Source organism: Rhopilema esculentum, chromosome 16, assembly GCF_057945365.1.
Source record: "Rhopilema esculentum isolate cy_ngs chromosome 16, ASM5794536v1, whole genome shotgun sequence".
Taxonomy (NCBI): Eukaryota; Metazoa; Cnidaria; class Scyphozoa; order Rhizostomeae; family Rhizostomatidae; genus Rhopilema; species Rhopilema esculentum.
In genome coordinates, this window is record NC_142830.1 from 15,820,575 (window position 1) to 15,842,525 (window position 21,951).

At 37.9% G+C, this 21,951-nt stretch overlaps 1 protein-coding gene across 1 annotated transcript; it reads left to right on the forward strand.

The window, feature by feature from the left end:
• The first annotated feature begins 1,754 nt into the window (after window positions 1-1,754).
• Window positions 1,755-21,211, forward strand: LOC135682218 (ester hydrolase C11orf54 homolog). The gene is made up of 2 exons (XM_089112984.1): window positions 1,755-2,213; window positions 20,400-21,211. Exons 1-2 carry the CDS (start codon window positions 1,826-1,828, stop codon window positions 20,966-20,968), a joined length of 957 nt encoding a protein of 318 aa, XP_088969110.1. The 5' UTR covers window positions 1,755-1,825; the 3' UTR covers window positions 20,969-21,211.
• The last annotated feature ends 740 nt before the right edge of the window (window positions 21,212-21,951 follow it).

The window sequence follows — 21,951 nt, forward strand, 5'->3', positions numbered from 1 at the left end:
GCGGATCCAGACCGGTTAAACAGGTTTAAAAAAACCGGTCAAACTCTGAGAACTATTTTTCTCTGTAAATCTTGAATTTTATCTAAAATTTTAATTGCAACAATTTAGACAGGGAATTTTGCATAACAATCTAGCAAAATGGGTAAATTTTGCATAACAAACACATTTCACTTTATCTGGCACTTGAGATTAAGTCAGGAAACCAAGTTTCAGTTATACAACTTTAATAGTTACAAAGTTACAGTGCAAGACCCAATATAGGACTGAGTAGAAGAACCATAGTTTAAAAATTGCTTTGGTGAAATTTTTAAAGCTTTTTTGCATTCAATTTTATCCAGCACATCAAATAACGCCAGAAAAAAGTTTCAGTTTTATAACTTGCAATGTTATGGTGCTATACCGGAGCGAGGACTGGGTACCAGTACCCCAGTCCAAAAATAGCTTTTGGGGGCTTTTTTGAAGCTTGATATGAACTTCATCTTATTCAGCATATCGGATTGTGTATTTGTACCAAACTTCATACTATTATCATAATCAGGAAACTCGAGAAAGCAAGTTGCTTGACAAAACGAAATGTTTCCACAGCCATAACTTTTTGCTTATAGGTCAGACCACATTGCTCTTTGAAAATCTTTTGCTCAGTTTTGCATGTTCTTTCTGATAGTATCATCATATTTGAAAAATTCAAAAGTTGAGATTTTGCTGACCGTGCATTTTTCATGCTTCCGGAAACGCAACTTCCGGTCATTTGCTCAGAAATACTCCAGGAACCTTAGGAGGACAAGAACACACAATGCATAGAAACTTTCAAGAGGCTCTTGAAAACATATTACTATGAAAAAGCGTATAAATAGTGTCTAGGGGGGGGGGGGGGGGGGGGTTGAGTATAAGCATAAACATGAACATCTTTCTTCCATTGTAAACGAAAACATGCTTTTTATCTTATGTTTTTATCTATTCTTAATCTAAATTTTACATTGTAAATAGGAGTAAGACTGTAAAGCGCAACCAAGTATTTTTATATTGTGGCGCTATATACATTTTGCATTATTATTATTATTATTATTATTATTAGCTGCCCCTCCTGCCCTCTTCGAGGGGCAAGAAGTGCCCTGAAATATGATGACCTCTTTGACTACTCTCGTTATGTTAATATCTATTAGAATATACTAGAAGGATGATAACACTAGCACAAAAATGCAGAGAATGAAAAGTTTGTCTGTGACAAGGTCGGCCACAAGAGGGAGAGCGGCAAAGATAATAAATGATAAACAAAAAATGTGTTCCCTCAGAAATACTCCAGGAACCTAAGGAGGATAAATCGGTATAAAAACGTAGCGGGCAATCAAAATTTTACAACCAGTCCATTTATAACAGCTATGGTTTTTATAAAACCAAATATTGTGAATAGTGAGTGACAAGGCCATTTAATAACCATTTTCATTTATGGATAATTTCGTCAACATTTTCTTTATGTTTAGAATCTTTGATGGTAGAAAACCCAGCTGTATGGGTGGCACATATTCAAGTTATTATTTTATTATATTACATTTATTATATTTTATTATATTTTCAATAATTTACTACTCCAGAAAACGTTGCCTGAATATCTGAAATGTGGAGACCAAACTCAGCTATTCAAAAGTAATAAAACTACAGAAAACGAAAATACAGTTTTGTCCTCTTTACAAAAGGTTTACTGCAACCAGTCTCTTTCTCAATCATTGGCAAATTCCATAGAAATTTCTATTCCTCTACAGACTCGTTTTGAAAATTGGCCTAATTCGCCTTCATATTATTTCCTGGAGTTTATGTTAGTGCGTGCATGATGGCCTGTGTGAAGAGTTTGAAAGTGGAAAAGAGGGCCCTCCATCAGCCAGATTTGAAACAATTAGCTTGTCAGATTGAGGTGGGCATGAGAAATAGTTTCAGAAAGGTTTCAGTGTCGGTCGTCGACTGCCCAAACCTAACGGAAGAACCATTTGGATTGGCTGACGCTGGACTCGGTGGTAGTCCGAAAATTTTGGATGTTGGTGGTGTTCCTTACCTTATACCAACCCCAGACAAGACAAGAATTTACAATTTCGGCGATCTAGCAAATATAATTGAAATGAGAAATCCGTTTGTTATTGGAGCTGGAGCTGGAGGGTGTCATATTCTAGGTGTAAACAGTGAAATGATGGCTAATCTAAAAATATGTACCGGTGCAAATGGTAGGTAAACTATATAGTATTTTGTCTTAACCAATTAACTTTATTTCCCTTTGTGGTTAATTCAGTACTGATAACTCTCAGAGATGAAGCTACCTCGACTGGAATACAGCTTGATTGTTTTCCATTCGTTATGCGTTTTTATTCTCCATGTGCTGCACATTCTCCTTTTAAAAGAAGCAGTACATTGAATTCCAGGCTGACTGTTCCTAACTTTTTTGAAAATTGAAGGCTAGATTGCCTTAATTTGTTATTAAATTGACAGATGTAAGCACTGGTGCTATTGCTAGCTAGTGTGCTCAAGGGGGGTTGGGGGGGGGGGCTGTTCAGGCCTCATTTGCTAACAAAGGTCCTCTAGGTGGCAAAAAAACTTTTTGTAGCAAATAAGAAACACCGCAATGCGACAAAAATGAACAACAATACATGCAAGTAAATTAATGAAGGCTAAGATTGCCCCAGCATAAATGAAGTATTCAATGGGTTTTATAATAATAATAATATAATAATAAGACAAATATTTATACAGGTTATATACTTCAACGAGTTAAAACTGCTGTTATTAATGTGTGCCCTGTGTCCTATGCCTTAATGCTAATTCCATAAATATTTACAGTTAAAAATGAATCCAATAAAAATAAGAATACAGATGTAAAAAAAGCCGGTCTACCTAATTACATTCATTACATCAGGTAAAATATTAAGATAAATGTCATCGAAAATGTTCCTTAAGTAGTTTCTCAAATTCCTTATTGTTCTCCATCTTACAAAGTTCCAGCGGTAGATCTTTGTACACTTTTGCACCCTTCAAACAATTTTCATTTGTACTCAGTTTTGATCCTTGGTAGTTTTAATGTGTAATTGTTGTTTCGAGTCTGCTTTTCATGCTCTTGCAGAGTGAAATGATTGTGCAACTGTTCACAAGTTTCCTTGTCTAGACATTTTCATACCAGCTTGGAAGCCCTAGTCTTGTTAGCATTGAGGATCGACGTAAGCTTCTGCTTTGGTCTTACATCTCCAAAGACTATTTTCAGCGCACATGAGTGAAGTCATGAAAGCCTGCTCAACTGGGTATTAATGTATTTCAACTGCATTATGCCACAGTATGTGAATGTTGGGAGTATCATTGAGTGATAAATTCTAGCAGCTGTGGCTTGATCAAGATACAATCTTATTTTTGCTAAAAGTCGTAGCCTACCAGACGCTTTTTAGTAACAAGTATGGAAATTTGAATTCAGGTTTAGCGAGCTATCTACACGGACACAGAGATACTGGTATTTCATTGTGTTGTTGATGACAGTTTGATCCGACAATTTGATTTCGAGTGGCTCAGTTTTTCACAAAATTGTCTGAAATAACATTTTCCAGTAGCTGACCCTTAGCTTTAGCTTAATTTGTGCTTGACTTTTTTTAATTTATAGCTCACCCTTAGCTGAATTTTATTCTTGTTTCTTGATATCTGCTTCTTTTAAGAATTCATGATGATCTTATTCATATTTTGATTGCTACATGATTCAGTGAACATTTATTATTACTTTGTTTATGCCCTGATTTTAATGATATGTGCTCCCTGTGGTATCGTCTTGTAGTTGTCTGTTTTGTAAAACTTTATGAGAATATAAAAAAAAAAAAAAAAAAATGATATGTGCAATCAGACAGGATATAGAAAAGAAGCTCTTACAGGAAGTTTCATCATCATTCTTTTGTGGGCAACTTGTATTGTTCTCTCATAATTGCATTGTTCAAATTTCTTAGATTAAGATAGACACACATTTTTTGCTTGGTTTTGTAACCAAAGCGAGTGATTTACCCATAATGTAATTTTTTTCTACCATTCTAATGAGACTAATATTCTTCATCCTTCCTAATAATTATTTTAAAGGACAAGTGACACACTTTTCACCCTATCTTCCTTTTCATTAACTTATAGATCATCATTTAGAAGTAAGTTTTTTCTGGTTTAATACAAAAAATTATAATCAGGGGGCGCAGGGAGCGTGATTTTGCTTTTTATCACATGACCCTATGACGTACATTGTGATAACTCAGAATTTTCCTGTCATTAATAGAGAGTTTACGAAACACGACGCAACAGGTCCAGAGGAACTGAATTCGTTTAGAAGCATGTTGTAAACGTTAATATTGTATGCATGTATTGCATGTATACCAGTAGCAGCATTAACAGATTATGACAATCTACATCACGGTGTCACATGATTCATTTCCCGCCATAATTTGAAAAGGATTTTAAGTAGGAAAATGAAATCAGAAAGGAAAAAAATTTCAACAACACTCTCATACAGCATTTTACATTAGATTATGAGAAAAAAAATTGGCGCCAAATGCGTGTCACTTGTCTTTTAAATTCATCACATATCACTTGCACAGCATCAGCAGCTAATTAAATGTTTGCAATATTTGTTATACATCCTAATCCTTTCAAACAGTCTGAGTATTTCTCAAAGATGAGCTGCTTATTTGAGATTTCTTTCTCAAAACCCTATATTCTCTATTTATTCCCTACCTATTATTGACTTAACATTGTTCGGGCTTCAAACAAACAGTGCCTATAGAGTTTTATTTCATTTCTGTCTAATTTGAAAGATACCCTGCCCTGTAACATCTCCAGCATCTCCATATACCCTCAACTTGATATCCAAGTGTCGTAATTTGGTATTTCCTTAATGACAATTTTGACATCAGTCCCTGTGTCTAATTTTTTTGAAGCAATTGAATGATTTATCTTTATGGATACAATCCACAATCATTCATGAAATAGGATTCCAATGAAAATAAATATAAATCTGATAAACTTTTTTTTCATTTTTTTCCGTTGTTTGTACTTTCTTTTTTTAGCTTTTTTACATAGTCTTTCCAGGTGATTAATTTTGCCAAACTTAAGAAATTGTTGCCTCAATGCTGTACTGTTTGCCAGTAGAGTCAGGTCACACCTAAAAATTGTTTTTTCCCAGCTTTTTAATACTGTCTTAAAAATCAACATACTACAAGCAAATTCTTTGTTGTATAAGCTAAATGCTTGTGTAAAGACAGTCTTATAAGCTTTTCTCTCTTTCTACATGAGCAACATTACTACAGGCCACTCTTCTACGTGTAAACCTTAGGCCATTGCCCCTTACGGAATGACCCAAATTTTGGCATGCAAAAAAGTGCACAATGGAGAAAAGCTAGGAATTACTATCTGCCCTTTTTTCGTCCACCTCTATCATTGGTCAGTACAAATCAGGCTTTTGTTGAGCCATTTGTTTTAAAATTCAGAGTAAGAAAAGCAAGTTATCCTCCAGTTTAGTTTTTTCTTACTTGAATTAGACTTATTCACATGTCACAAGCTCAGCTACTCATAAACTGTCGAGCCCAGCATTCCATCGATGAAAGTGCTTGTGATAAAAAAACCCTCTGAATGAAAATGGTGCAACACAGATAAGATATGAAGTCAAAGTTTTCTAGGTATGTAGATCAAAGATTGTAACATATAAATATGTCTCTATTTTTCGAAAAGATTTGTTATTTAGAGGGGGGTAATGTCATGACAAAAATATATTAAAACTGGTCTGCAGAATATATCTCAAGAACCACAAAAGATTTTATTCCCAAATAAAATGGAAAATGTTACTTTGTCAACTTAAAAACTTAAACACCTTAAAAAAACTGTTTTTACAGAATACCTCATTTCAGAAGTAGTGAAGAAGTAATTTGAAACAATCATGTCATAAAGCTTCAAAAAATACACATAGTGTCAAAAATTCAGCATGATACCTTAATCTAATCAAAAGATAGAGTCTGCAGAGTAACGGCAGAATGCAAAATTCAACTTTTGAGAAAACTTGCCTTAAAGTTAGTAGAACAACTTTTAGCAATATTAAAGATTCTTTGTTACTGGATAGCTAGATACTGGCTAAGTGGAACTGTATTATGTCAGTTTTATCAAAATTTATAAAAAATAAGACTTTAATAAATGAATTCTATTGTCTAATTGTTTAGCAAAAACAAGATGGTGGGTCGCTACTGTAATGTTACTGTAATATCTCTACTCTAACTAACAAAATATTTTTCTCGTCAATAAATTTTATTTCAGGCCCGTACAGTCTCACTTTGCTGATAAATAATTTCAAATCCTTCATGCAGATCTAATTCTGGTGATTTGTGAAGACCAAATGCACCAGGAATGTAGCTTGTTGCCTTTTCAACAGCACCTTTTCTCTTTGCTCTTAGTTTTCTTTGCTGTAGTCAGGCCTTTGTTGAAACTTTTTTTGCAGCATTTTTCAGCCTTTTTGAATCGATGTCCCTCAATGTAATTAAGGAATTGGATGTTGATTTAATCTTTGATTCATTCAAGATTTCCTCCAAAGAAGCTTCTCCAGCATTGAATTTGCAAACTGTTTCACCGACAGCTAGCAGCAATTTCTGCCTCCCACAAAACTTTCTTTTGGGACATTTGCTCCAAAGAATGCCATTTATGGATTCATTTTGATTTTGTGTTAAACTAAGCAAACATTTGCCCAGCAGCGCATCAGCAGACAATCTGTGGTAAATTGGCTTCAACTCTTCATAGAATGCAGATTGTAGTCTTTTATCATTATCATAACATTCCCTTTGACTCCAGAATTTGCACCAACTTGATGTATCTTTTGGGCAATTTTCATGCTGCTGGTCAAGAGAAAGTGTGTCATCTTTTACCATATGCTTCAGAATGGCCAACATGCCTTTCTTCATGCTTTCTTTCAAGCCAGAATTTTTTCTTATTGCTTGGCCAAAAAGTTCTGCATTCTATCAATGACTTTGTCAGTCAGGCGACCTTTTCCACCAACTGTTTTTCAATCTTTTAACTTTTTGCCCTTCATTGTTATTTTATACTTGCGTAGAGCTGTGCCAAGTTTCTTTTCAATATGCCTTACACATTCTTCTTTTGTTACAATATAGTGGTCACTATATTTCTTTTAGCATTCCTCCTTTACATTTCCAAAACAGTCTGTGTCACCATCACCAACAAAAGTGCCATATTTTAAGGACCTTGTTTCTATTGAGCGCAGAAACATATCCACTGCACTTGCTGTCTCCATGCTATCAGAAGAGCCCTGGTGATTTATGCAGCACTTACTGGTATGGCTAGCCAACAAATCTTGATAAGACTTGCTATTTTTATTATCCTTCTCGTGATAAACACATTCTTGGCAATATTTTGTTCTGACGTCATAATCAAGAACCTCTCCTGTTCTCACTGATAAAATAAAGACAACTCCATTCTTGGAAGAATGTCCTCTTCGTTGCCAAGTACCATCAACAGTTACAGCTACATTGGCAATAATTTGGCCCTCTTAAGACTCTGCAATATTTGCTGGATCTTTCTCCTTTGTTATTTGCACAAGCTTAGCTGCTGCATCCATCATGTTTCTTTCCGCTAATCTCTGGGCATGGCCAGAAAGATCCCTGATAATTTTATCATAAGGCTTATGATGTATGGGCTTTGGTAAATCCAAAGAAGCACAAAGTCTTGTTAGTCCAGCATGACCAAGCCCTTGAGATGATGTGCCATGTGCGGACCTTACATTGACCTCAAAAGGCTCATGAGCTCCACTCTTTGAGTTGGTAGAAAAGTTAGACTTGCTTGAGCATAGGTTGCACTAAATGACAAGCTTCTGTGCTAACCATTTTTCTTTCTGCTTTAACTTCCGGCAAAGAAAGTCTGCTTTTGGAGCTCTTACAATTGTCACAAATAGTAGCACTTTGAATGCATTCATTGAGATTGTTTAAAGACAGAAGAGAAACCAACGTTTCGCCATCTCAGTTTTTCCTGACCTTGACAATCCAATTTCTGCGGCCCGTTTTCTAATCAAAAGGCTTTTCTTTATTAGACTCGTTTTCATGAAATATGAATTGAGAAGTTTCTTCTTAGAAACATTTTCCTCTCGTTTGAATATCTTTTTGTGTTGTTTTGGGCTAGAGCATTGTCCTTCTGCAATCTCTGTTTCGCATTCCGTTTGATGGGAAGGTCCGGGCCTAGCCTCAGATCTATCGTTTGCATCATCAGTTCTTGACTTATTTCTGAAAATATTTGCCTTTCTCCTAGCAATCACACACAACTAAGCTTTCGTGAAGAACAGGTATAAAAAAGTGATAAACTAGGACAGATTTAGCTACTTCAAGCCTGTCTTTGGAAAACCTTGTATATAGAAAACCTCCTATTCATAAGGGCACTTGAAATTGTTAGAAAACGACAGACATTTCAGGGGTGAAATAAAGATTTATTTCCCTAGCAACGGACAAACATGGTTGCTAAGGATATTGATGTTTATTCCTCCGCCAAATGCAAGGGTTTTACCCTCAAAAACTTCATATATTGCATAAATATTTCTCGAAAGGGTTCTTCAATAGTTAAAGAAGCAGACTTTTGAAAAAAATATTTTTTGAAAAATATTATGTTCCCAGCATAATGACTGTAGCCGGCTACCCACCGGATATCATAATATTACACATTTGGAACAGATAAAGTCTGTTTCCTGTTGAAAGACCGCTACTTTTGCCCAAATATGTACGCCTACATTAAAGCTTTTAGTTCTGGTTGCAAAACATGCCAAAAAATCATTTAATATTTTTCATCTTATAATATTTATACAGGTTAAAGGCTCATACATATGTTTTTCAACCTGACCTGTTTTAAAGATTAAAATAAGAGCTAATAACTATGTTATTATACTAGTAACAAAAGAAATTTACCAATCAAACCTAATTTACAATATTTAACAATACTAAGGCTATAAAAAGTGAACGTAAAGATGAAATAAAAGTTGTCCCCGACTATAGTTATTCTTTGAAGGTTTTCAGGGAGGGGTGCCAATTTGGTAGCCCTTTCTAGACTGTTCCACAGTTTTGGACCGCGATAAGAAAAAGCCTTTTGGCCATTTATCGTTTTTAGCAGCGGTATCTTAAGATCAGTTTCTGATGAACGCAGAAACCGTTCTCTATCATCCGAACATTTTTCGAATAATTTTCTCAAGTAGTCTGGTGCAAGCATATTTAGAGATTTGTAAGTTAGCGTGGCTGTCTCCTTTCTTACATGATTTCTGATGGTTAACCAACCAACATTCTGAATTATCGGAGCAGCAGACGCATCATATTGGCTGCTAGTTACAATTCTGGCAGCTCTATTTTGGATTTTTTGCAACACGTCAAGCTTTGATTCATTACAGCAGCCCCAAACGGAACAACAGTAGCTCAAATGGGGCTCAACAATTCCTCTATACATTTTGTTGAGGATGTCAGATGGAAGATATTCCTTAGAATACTTAATAAGTCCAAGAGCTCGATTAGCCTTGGTCTTGATAGTATCGATATGCTTGTCCCAGTTGAGCTTACTGTCTATCTGAACACCTAAGTATCTTGTGTTGGTGATCATTTCAATGTTCTGATCACCTATTGAAAAAGAAAAAGATGGTGGAGCATCAGGCTGGCTTTCGATCTTACGGATGTTTGGACCAGAGCCTATAACATCAGACATCATAGGAGGTGCCATCCACCCTGCAGAATTGTTTACGAATTTCCAAGTATGATGTGAACCAGTCATGTTCCAGGCCGGTCACTCCGTACATATTCATTTTTTCCAGTAGGATTTTATGATCGACCGTGTCGAAAGCCTTCTTCAAGTCAATAGAGACTAGACCAGTGTATAAAGACTTTGCGCCACTCTTGAAGATGGGTGCAATACGCGCTTTTTTCCAGTCCTCCGGAAATTTTCCTGCAAACAATGATTTATTGAAGAGATCACACAAGGACCCACCAACAACTGGCAAAGCAATCTTCAAATAAAAGCTCGCAATGCCATCGTGACCTGAACCATGCGATGTCTTCATCTTATTCAAGGTTGATGATAATTTATCTGCCATGATGGCCGAAAAAGAAAAACTTAATGGAGGAGTTTCAAACATGACAAGACAAGAGTGGATTGGCTTTCTTCGGAATTTTCTCACTAAGTTTATTCCCAATGCTGCAGAAGTACTCATTCATTGAAGATGCAATTGCTTTGTTACCCCTAATTGTTTGCCTGTCTACAGTAAGGTTAGGCACAACTGTAGTGTTCGACTTTTTGTTAATGATTTGGTTGATGGTTTTCCAAGTTTTTATGAGGTCACCTTGAAACTGCGTGATTTTTTCAGAGAAATACTCGCGTTTAAGTTGTGTATTCATGTTATTTAACCTGTTACGAATTTGCCTGTAGGATTCCATCAACAATTTTGAGTTGGTTTTTAAAGCTCGAGTTTTTAACTTATTTCTGGTTTTAGCCAATTTGAAATAATCAGCATTCGGCCAAGGCGTATATCTATCCGACACGCGTCTTCTTAATGTAGGCGCATGCTTTTCTAGAATAAGCGAAAATATTTGGGTCCACTTGCGTACTGCATCATCAATGTTTTGAGCATCAGCTACGAGTGCTTCCCAATTAACCTCAGAGAGATCTAAGAGGAAAGCCTCTTGCTTTAAATTCTTCAACTGTCGAGATGTAATATATTTGTGCTGGTGTTTAACACCGCTACGCAGCTTTCTAACACAATATACAAGATAATGGTCACTAAGACTAATCTTAAGCACTCCACTCTCTGCAATATTGTTACAGTTTGTGGTAGCTATATGATCAATCAAAGTTGAACTGTCTAGCGTGACCCTAGTGGGCTCTTTAATAATCTGCTTCATATCAAAAAGGTTGTACAGCTCACGTAACTGCATAATATGGCTCGGAGTATTGTCTCTTTAACAGAAATCACAGTTAGTATCTCCTAGAATAATAATTTCCTTCCCCTCTCCATCAAGAAAGCTCAGGTTTTCATGAAGGCTGTCAAAGCAAGAATTAGGCTCACTGGGTGGTCTATACCAAGCTATGATAATGAACGGATTTGTATTCGGGGGCTCTACCTCTATGCAAATTAACTCAAGCGATTTATTAGGAAGATCTCCCCGGGGTTTAAACCTGACTGTATTTCTGATATAGAGAGCAACACCACTACCTTGCCTACTCCTATCATATCTACAAAGAGAAAAATCATCTAACGAGATAAGCCTGTCGTCAACTTTGTGATCAATTTTGGTTTCATTTATAGCCAAAATATCAATGTTTTCGTTTTTTACAAGCGACCGTATTTCATCAATCTTCATGATGAGGCTATTTACATTTAATGATGCCATGGTCACACCCTTTCTTCGCCTCAAAGGGCAAATAACAGGCCCATGAACGGCATTTTCATCGACACTACTAGAATTGTTAACGCGATACCGAACCAAATCTGATACCTTACCACCCAAAGCACCACTTGTCGCTATGTTTATACCAAATGCACCGATGCAATTTACATCGTTAGATATCGCTTATTTACCGAAAGACGCCAGTGGATATCAGTACATTTTATTTTTTGGAGATTTGTGTTTTCGAAGTTTATTCACGCTATCCCTCTAACAGATCGAACAGCGCCTACGATCGTCGATGCCGCGCTCAAAAACTGGATCTACTTCATGGCAACCCGTTTTATTTATTAACCGACGAAGGCCGGACCAAAAAATTGAAGAAAATAAAAAACTTCACCAAAAATTGGTCTAGGAAAAGTTGGTGAGGTAAAGTTTTCTTGGGTAACCATTGTTTGCTCATTCACATGCTACATCCCAGCTTCTGGACAAAAACCCCCCGTATCATGGACAAGCATCCTCTCCCACCCTTTCATATGTTTTTTTGAATTCTACACCAAAATCTGGTCTAGAAAAAGTTTGTTTGGTAAAGTTTCTTTTCGGGTGGTCATTAGCATCTCATTCACAGGCTGCTTACCAGTTTTTAGACAAAACCCCTTTATCTCGGAAAAGCCCCCTCTTCCGCCAATCAACATCCGGATTTGAATACTACACCAAAAACTGAGCTAGAAAAAGTTGGTCTGTTAAAGTCCCTCGTCGGGTGGTAATGCACCCCCTTGTCCCTCTGTACTAATATGTGAAGACCTTGGAATAGAAAAACGTCGCTCATCAGCTTACCACAGCCAAGGGAATGGGTTTGCTGAGAGAAATGTTCGATCTGTCAAAGACATGCTGCGAGCTGTTTTATATCACCACAGTTTGCAGCAAACTAAATGGCACTCTATACTCCCCGGCCCAGTCTTCGCACTCATCACGAGCGAAAGCAAAGCAACGCGTTGTGTCCCATTTCAGCTTAGTTTTCGGGAGGATGGCTGTGTTGCCCCAAGATATTGTTTTTGATAACGCATGTAATGACACTTTCGATCAAGTCTCGCCGGCGGAATATAAACTAGAAGCTACAGCGTCACTGCAAGATAACTTTTCCCAAGTTGTCGATACTCTCAAGCTTAGTAAAAAGAAAATGCAGCGGAATTATAATCGGAACGTTCGTTTTATTAATCATCAGGTGGCAGACAAAGTTTGGCTGAAGGTAAAATTCTACAAGACGGGAAAAAACAGGTAACTAGCACTGCGCAGAGACGAACCATGGAAAATTGTGAGAAAACTACCACAAGGACCGTCTGTCACCTATTACCGATAATGGGTTCGAAAATGAGCACAAGCTATCCCTGTTACAAGAGAAGATTCAGCTTCGAGCGACAGCGAACCGTCCTCTGGAAGTTACTATTCCGAATTTAAAGAAAGTTCTACGGAAGAGATCGAAGGTCCCGCCATTCTGGTTCAGAGGAATCGACCAGTACAACAAAGACAAACTCGTTTACAGGATGGGGGAAATGTAGGGTACCCCCGTGTTTAGTTTGACTTAGTTTAGTTAATATCCGCTTTTATAGTAATTCGCCATTCTGCCATAATACTTCGCCTAGTAAACTAAACATATATCCACGTTGAATATTACAGTAACTAACATAACCCTCGATATGACGAACATTTCATTGATTTTTCATCTGTTATTGTGATTTATTTATTCCCCGTGTTCACTTTCACACGAGGGAAATCGTTATTGTCATCAAGAAAACATACATCGACATACATGCATTTTTATGATGCTTCAGTATTACTGGAATAAATAAGACCTTTATGAACAAAGCGAAAACACAGACAATTATAACAGAGTTTTGCTCCCAAATTGTAACAGACACAAAATGTGCGATGAAGAAGGTGTGTCATTTTTTATCATTAACCATTAAAATACCCGTTAAGAATTACATTTTTGCGCAAGTCTTACGTAATTACTGTTTAAGCGAAAAGTCTGGTGCATAACGTTTTCTGACTAGTTATTCAGCAGGTCTAGGAACCTCTTGTTCACAAGCGTATGTTGCTCGACTTGATTGATTGACATCTTCAGAATCCGACATCTGAGCGCGTTTCTGATAGTTATTGATTAATTTTTTAAAAAAAGGTTAGGTTGCGAGTTACACGGCGACGATTACTGTCTTCTGCAGTTATCTGCGTACCTTTATGGTTTACGACTTTGTATGGTGTTTTGCTGAATCGTGTCGTTAGTTTGTCCCTTTTTTGTTGGCGGACAAGAACAGTATCTCTAACTTGAAGGTCACTCTTCCGTGCTTTTCTGCGTTTGTTTTCTTGCTAGTGCCATTCATGAAAACTAGTAATGCACAGAAAGCGTTCGCATTTCGTGGCGCAAAAATCTGGAATGATCTCAGCCGCGAGGCCAAGCAAGCTCCCTCTTTATCTTCTTTTAAGAACAAGATAAAGGGTTTGTCGTAAATTTATTGTGAATAGTTGTAGATAAATTATTTATGATTGTAATTAGTTTCCTTTTCCCGTTATTAATTTTAGTAGATTTTTTAATTTGTAAAGTTTTTGGCACGGCCCCCTGAAAATCAGTCATGACTGACGGGGCTACCGTGCATAAATAATTTTAAAATGAAAACAAAATGAAAAATGAAAATGTTTGCATATGTTTCTTGGTACGAACGACTGCCTTCCTCGTTTATTCTAGCTTCTTTGTGTCGATATATGACGCGATGGTTCTCTAAAGTAGGGAATTTTCCTTGTACCTTTCTGTTGAATAACAACTCTGATGGCGCAATTTTCGTGAGGTGTATTACGACACTGGAACAAGAAACGGTTCAGTTCTTGTTGCCATACCTTTCCATCTGCCACTGCGCTTTGTACGGCTTTGATGAGAGGCTGATTAAAGTGTTCGACTTCTCCATTTGCCTGCGGCCAGTAAGGTGTATCGGGTTTATGGTTTATACAGAGGATATTTACATATCGTGCAAACTCTTCACTCGAGAATGGTGGACCGTTATCTGTCTTTAATTCACGTGGTATGCCATGTACCGAAAATATTTTGTCCAGCTTCGGAATGACAGTTGATGCTTTCGTGGATCGCACAATTTCGGTTTCCGGAAATCGCGAATAACGATCAATGACGACTAAAAGATGATCTCCTGAAGGAAGCGGTCCACAAAAATTGATATGAACAGTTTCCCATGGTCCTTTAGGAAAATCAGTTGGTTGCAGAGGTTCAAGTGATGCACGAATCTAGGGTATGCTGAACTAGGCTGTCCATACCTGGGAACCATACTTTTTCTCGTAATAGGCTTTTTGTTTTGGAAAGACCTTGGTGAGCTTCATGGGCAATATCTATAGCTCGTTGCTGAAGCGACTCCGGTATAACTAAACGTGTTCCTCTCAAAACAATTCCCTTCGCACCAACAGTGAGCTCGTCGTTGATTGCACAATAAGGCTTTGAACGATCAGATGATTGCCATCTATTTGTTCGTAAAGCGGCTCGCAAAGCTTGCAATGTTTTGCCAGTGTTGGTAGCACTCGCTATTTCGTCTAGCGACATAGCTTTAGGCACAGAGTGACTCGTAATCATGTTTACGTACTCCTCCTCGATTCTTTCTTGTTTTCGCGATTGTTGACTGGATGGGTGTCTGGATAGATAATCAGCAGAGTTCTCGCTTCCTGCCTTGTACTGCACTTTAAACGAATAAGGTGGTAGTCGCAAAACCCGTCGCTCAATCCTCGCGGACGGTTTAGAGATTGAACTGCCGTAAATAGTTTCCAAAGGTTTGTGGTCTGTACATCAAAGTAAATTCGTTGCCATATAGGAAAAAATGAAAATGTTCTACGGCCCAATCGATGGCTAAAACCTCTTTTTCCGTTTGCGAGTATCGTTTCTCAGTATCGGACAGTCCACGACTGGCGTAAGCAACAACCTTGTAATCATCACTGTTCTTGGTTGCTTGACTCAAAATTGCAGAGACACCTACGGGACTTGCGTCCACCGTAACGAAATATTCTTTATTGGTATCGAAATACGACATAACCGGAGCTTCAGACAGAGCCAATTTTATGTTTTGAAATGCTTTCTGTTGAGCTGCTTGCCATACAAATGGTGTCTTCTTTTTGTCAACTCTCGAAGTGGTGCAGTGAGCGTCGCAAAATCTTGGATATATTTAGCACTATAGTTTGCCATTCCGAGCAGGCTTCGTACCTCTTTGATGCTGGTAGGTATCGGTGCATTCCAAAGATCGCTTATGCGTGCTGGATCTGGCTGCGTACCATGTTCCATGAAAATTTTTCCATAAAACTGAATTGATTTCTGTAGAAAGCTACATTTCTTGAGATTTAGCGTAAGGCACTTTGAATGCAGACGTTACAAACAATTTTGCCAAGCTCAATCTTTATCCTAACGACTTTTGCCAAAAACTACGATGTCATCTGCGATGTTCAGCACTCCATTTATACCTTGTAAAGTTTCTTGTAAAACATGCTGGAAAATTTCCATGGCAGCATTTGTACCATAATTAAGACAAGTGTATCGATAAAGTCCTACGTGTGTGCGGACGGTAGTGTTAAAACGATTGTCTATGTGTAATGGTAGCTGGTGGTAAGATTGGTTTAGATCCAATTTACTGAAATATTTGGCACCATTGAATTGAATGCTGATATCATTCAATGTAGGGATCGGATAACGTACACGTTTTATTGCTGTATTTGGCACACGCATATCTACGCAAAGACGAACAGATACATCCTTTTTCGGTACTACGACGATTGGAGATACCCACTGCAAAGGCGCGTTTTCTGGCACAGCTTCGATGATCCCCTCTTTTTCCAGCTGGGTGATAGCTTCTTTAACTTTGTTTCTCAAATGAAAAGGAATTCTCCTTTGCGGTTGTGCACGTGGTATTGCCTTTTCGTCGATGTTTAGCTTCACCGAGTACCCCTTCAGTTTACCAGTTCCTTCAAAGACTTTGTTGAAACGTTTAACTATGGCATCAATTTGAGGATCAATATGTTTTGTAGGGGTTGCTGAAACTGAAAGTTTGTTCAATTTCAGCGTTATGACTCCAAGTTCTTGTGCTGTATTGGCTGAAAGTAAACAACCAGCATTACGATCTTTTAGGACATAGAATGTTGCAACCCCAAAGCGAGATTTTGTTGAGATTGTCGATTCAAATTTTCCCATAAAACAAACTGGTTTCGAAGAGTTTAATGGAAAAGCTTTTATTTTGGTTTGTTGTAACTTGACTCCGTGCATCTTTTCGAAAGTATTTCTATCGATAACGTTGATTGTGGATCCGGTATCCAATATCATGTTGAACTTGTGACCTTCGACCACAAATTTACCACAGGGCTGCGTTTTGATAATTTGTCGTTGCCATTTGAGACCGTATACAAGTATTCCTCGTCACTAGAATTATCCTCATGCTGCAAAGGTCTCACCACTGCGTGTGATTTGCGAGAATGTGCAGGACGTCTTTGTTTCTGCTTCCAGAAGTTTAAGCTCCTACAAACTGATTGAAAGTGGTTCGGTTTATTGCACTTGCGACATGTTTTACCTTGTGCAGGGCATTGATTTTTGTGCGGCCATTCTCCTCCACAATTGTTGCAAGTCTTGTTATCAGACTTCGATTGCAAACGGTTCGTTGTTTCTGTGTGTACGTGGGCTGTTTCTATATCTCGGGCTTGATAAGAACTGGTTTTATCCCGTCTTCCATCGATTAGCATGTCTTTAAGGGTATACGTAGCGTCACGCAAAGCTCGGCGTCTTATACGGGAAGATCAACCCCCTAAAATTTTTTGTTCCTCGATTTCAAAGTCTACATCTTCAAATTCGCATGTACTGGACATCTGCCTGAATCGTTTATGAAAAAATCGAGCGATTCTTGATCTCCCTGACGAGTTTCACGAAAACGATAAACTTCGTACCGTCGATTTTTCTGAGTCTCGAAGTACTCAATGAGCTTGGCTTTTGTTGCCGCAATGCTCAATGAGCTTGGCTTTTGTTGTCTTCATCCCCTTCTCCATCGACATCACTCAACTGGTTACAAATTTCTCGAACTTTGGGTCCAGCTTGATAAAGTAACAAAGCCTTCGGGCGCTTAGCGTCTTGAATTCCGCTTGCCACAAGAAAAGTATGAAAATCACGTAGCCAAAGTTTCCATCTGGCAGCCAGGGGCGTAACTTGGCCAATAGTTTTGGGGGGGGGGGTGAAAAGGGTTTCTGCCCTGCAAAACTGAGTGGTGCCGTGCAGACCTAGTAGCAACGGTTTGTCTATAGGTTACTAGTGAAAGCTTTACCAGTGTACACTGGTCTTTACCAAGGACAAACTTCTAAGCAATAGAAACAAACTTGGAATTTCATTGCCTATGAAATTTCTATTTTTCTACGTGAGCGTAAATTGTTTTTTTATATTCACTTCATTTAGTGTTGGTTTGCAAAATTAAGCTAATAAAGAGCTAATTGGGGGGGGGGGGTACATGATGTAGACAGCGCAACGAAATTTAGCCCAGTGGGGCTAAAAGTCGAGTTTAGTGAGGTAGGAGGACCCACCGGATGGGTCCGACGTGAAGAAATTTTTTGAAATTATACCTTGTAAAAGGGCTGAAAAGCATCTTTCAGACAAAAATTTAGCAAAATACTATTGTGCTGAAAGAACTGATTGTTTATTGAAAATATTATTGTTGATTGGGAAAAATAGGAAGGGGGATGTCCTGCTAAAACTCTAGTGTTAGACGTTGGGGAAGGAAAGAAACGGCAACCTTTCGTTTCAGATTGCACGTAGTTGTGAATGACAGAGGAAGATGTTGTTTTGATTGGGAGAATTTTTTTTTCCTGAACAGAAATGTGCAGTTTCTTGTGTCAAGAAGGCCATGTTTACACATCCAAAATAAAAACATTGCAATGATACAGAAAATGATTTACTGAATTAATGCAAATAAAAGAAAAATAATAAAAATTTACGTGGAAAAGTTAGCAATTCGATGAAACAAAATCGGTATCTTAACGATTTTTTATGTTTTTTAGTTCATGCACTGTTAAAAAGTAATAGAAAAAATGATAAAAAAATCCTATCTTGACCAAAGTGAGGGACTTCAGCCCCTTATTCCTCCCCAGTGACGCCGTGCTTGTCATGAAAAAAATTTACAACTTAAATTAATTTATATGGAATCAATCCTGCCCTCATAAACATATGCATCAATCACTGCATCCATTGGCTATGACTTTCGGTAAGGAATGCTTTCGCTTTGCTAATAACGGAGCTCTTCCTGACATACCTGTTCCGTTCTCTAAAATGCAATGTCAGGAAGGGAGGTTTATAACAAATATAATATTTCCATTTCAAAATTCGTGAACGGCCCTTTACGAACTTCATAGATGGCATTTCTGCGTGGCAACAAAGCTCTTCTTGGCGCCCTGCGAAATCTTCGATTGCCCTGCGAAATCGACTATTTTTTGGATTGGGGGGGGTGTCACACCCCCCCCCCCCCACACCCCCCGGTAGTTTCGCCCCTGTTGGCAGCAACACTCGCTCCAAGTTCTGCATTCGGATCGAATGGTGGTAATGGATTGAGTTGTACAGACATTCTCGTCGCCAATGTTAAGATGTGAAGGAGATAGAACAACGCATGGGTTGAACAGAACATAACGATCACTTTCTATTAGGTTACTACATGCTTGCTAACCAATGAGTTAATTCTGTATATTCTTGCAAAATATTTAAATTTGAAACTCAAAGACGTTCTCAGGCCTGTCGCTAGCTATTGTGTTCCGGGGGGGGGGGGGGGGGGGTTCAAATTGGCACATCTTTTTTGCAATGAAATTTTATTGTTATAGGGGTGTCACACCTCACATGCCCCCCTTTGCGATGGGACTGTACATTCGTAATTTTTTCAATAATTCATTCGTAATTTTTTTAGCATACTGAAATTTGACTCGTTGTTTCCTTTGATGAATCTTTGTAAAATGTGCTGTTTCATTATGTAGTGTTCATAATGAGTCATTGGTTTTTGTTATTTGCATTAAATTTCATGGATTAGTTTTGAAGCAAATGAATTGCGTATGACCAGAAATACGTGTTTCTTATTATCAATTTTCCGTTTTGTGCGCAAACTTATGGTTTTAAAGGGTTAATCTTTCGGCAGAACACCGTAATATCCTGAAAGCCCTGCATTAATAATATCTGAATTCAGCCTGCTTCTTTTCAGTAAAATGTGTACCAAATTTGGGGATAGCCTGAACAAGCACACTCAAGGGAATTATGACGTGTAGAACTAACAATTAATTTACTTCCGGTTTAACGAGGTGATTTAGCTCGCGATCTAATGACATATTTTTGTTCTCTTCAGGGGTTGTTATTTTGTAGACAAAAGTGATTATTTCGAGACCAGATAAATTTCTGAAAACCCTCACAGGTTCTTTTGACAGAGTAGATCTCAAAAAATACCAGTTTAGTGAGGTTTCCAATTCTTCATTTCAATATATAACCTCTAAGCGAATCTATTTCTCAACATCAACATAACCAACAACTTAACCAAATTATACGAAATTACTTCGCCTGCACACAAAGCACTTCGTGATTAGTCCTAAGGGTATAGTTATTATTGATACACGCAAAAGAAAGGATTAGTATAATTATGCTCAAATGATTAGTGAATACATCTGTTGCTACGTATTAATGCACACATTTAATTTTAAGAATATAAGCTTAAATACCAAAACAAATAAACAGATAAACAATAAAAAATGCACTGTGGAATTCCACAACATCCTTTCTCCTTCTATTCTTTCCAAATATTATTTTTTCCTTCTTTTACTTGACCCTATCTACAATTCAAATATTCTGGCACAAAGTTTGTATTACCGTCACTGGAATTCTCTTGCCTTTGTTGTATCGCCTTGCCCTGATATGGAAGGCAGGGCCATTTATCACCTGTTACCCAACTTGCATTTTATTTGCAGGTAGGGAAATTCTTGCTAGCAAAGTAGCTACAGTATCTCCAGAAGAACACTTGTGTCATATTCGCGATTACAAAGAAAAAGAGTTTTGCCTGCTAGGCAACTTTCTGGCCTGTGAAGGGAAGACAAGCAAGGTTCTGAGAATTCATGCCAGTCAGAGAATTGGAGAGGATAATTTTGTTACTTGCATAAGGAAGATTGTCGACTCTGAATATGGAGCTCAATGTGTTGGAATGGGTGGCGTATTTATAATACATAAAGGAAAAGCCAATCTTCATGTTATGCCTGATTTCTCTCAGCTCCCCCTTAAAAGTGACAATGATGTAAAAGAATGGCTTAAATTTTATGAATCAAGTTCACCACTGATTTGCCTCAGTGTTCTGGTAAGCTCTGATCCAGGTCTTGATTTGCGAATAGAGCACACCCATTGTTTTAGCTACCATGGTGAGGGGGGCCATTACCATAATGATACTACACCCAATGATGTTGAATATGAAGCGTTTTATTCTGTAGCAGAGGAAATTTATAGGGTTGACAGGCCGAGCCAGAGTCACAAAATTGGCAGAGATTGAATAAGCTGTTCTATATGTTTGTTTCAAAGGCAAAGTATTTTCATGATTCTAAATTTGATTAAATAGTAGACAGTGGTGAAAATCTTTCTATTCCTCTTGCGCTATGGAAATTCTTATGGCCTTTGGAAAAGGTTTTTTTTAAAGGGATGTGGCCAATTATATCTCTTTAGTATATATTTATGTTCTATCAGTGATTGAAAATTGTTTTATTGTTCATGTTATTCATTGCACACTGTCTCGAAATGCTGTTATCTGTTAAGGTCTGTAGCTAAAGGCATGAAAGGCTGAGATTGACAAGATACTGTACACTCAAACGGATCGCAAGTGACCCGGACTCGTGAAAACGCATGTTAATCTGGCAATCCGTATCACTTTTAATCGGTATCAAAGTGATCAGTAGCAGGGTGAACGGGGTCTCAAGCTGATTTTCCCCTTCTGCTGAAAATTTTGGTTTTTGTGTGTTTTGCTTGTGGACACAATCCCTACAGTGATCTCTTCAATCACTGCCAAAAGCCTTAGAACACTGATTTCAGTTTTCGATGGCAAGTTCAGCCACTCTCCCTCTTGGGACAACGTTGATTTAGAATAGAAAAAGGAAGAGGGTATGGGGGTGCTTGCAGGGCCGTAAATCTGTCATGTCCATTGGGGGGGGGGGGGGTCAGCAGAGCAAATGAATATTAAATGTGCAGTGGGTCATTGCACCACCATGCAATTTACGGTATGTGTTATGGAAACAGCTTGAGCGGCAAACGACTTAAAAAACAAAAAGAAAGATTATTAGATTTTGTAAGGTTTTTTCAGCTCTATAGAAGGTATTTGCAGATATTTCTTAGCACGTTGACTTTTTTATAATTCAGTTGATAACATTCTTCAGAGACAGCTTGAGGAAATTGAATCTGCGGGGCTGAGAATCGCGCTTAGTGATGTAGGAGGACCCAACATGGTTGGGGCCGACGCAAAAGAAAATTTGTTCAAATCATACC

Excerpts from the sequence above, each read along its gene's own strand:
- LOC135682218 (XM_089112984.1), top strand. The coding sequence starts at position 1,826 with ATGATGGCCTGTGTGAAGAGTTTGAAAGTGGAAAAGAGGGCCCTCCAT. Across the intron at positions 2,214-20,399 it reads AATATGTACCGGTGCAAATG|GTAGGGAAATTCTTGCTAGC; the intron begins GTAGGTAAACTA and ends TTTTATTTGCAG.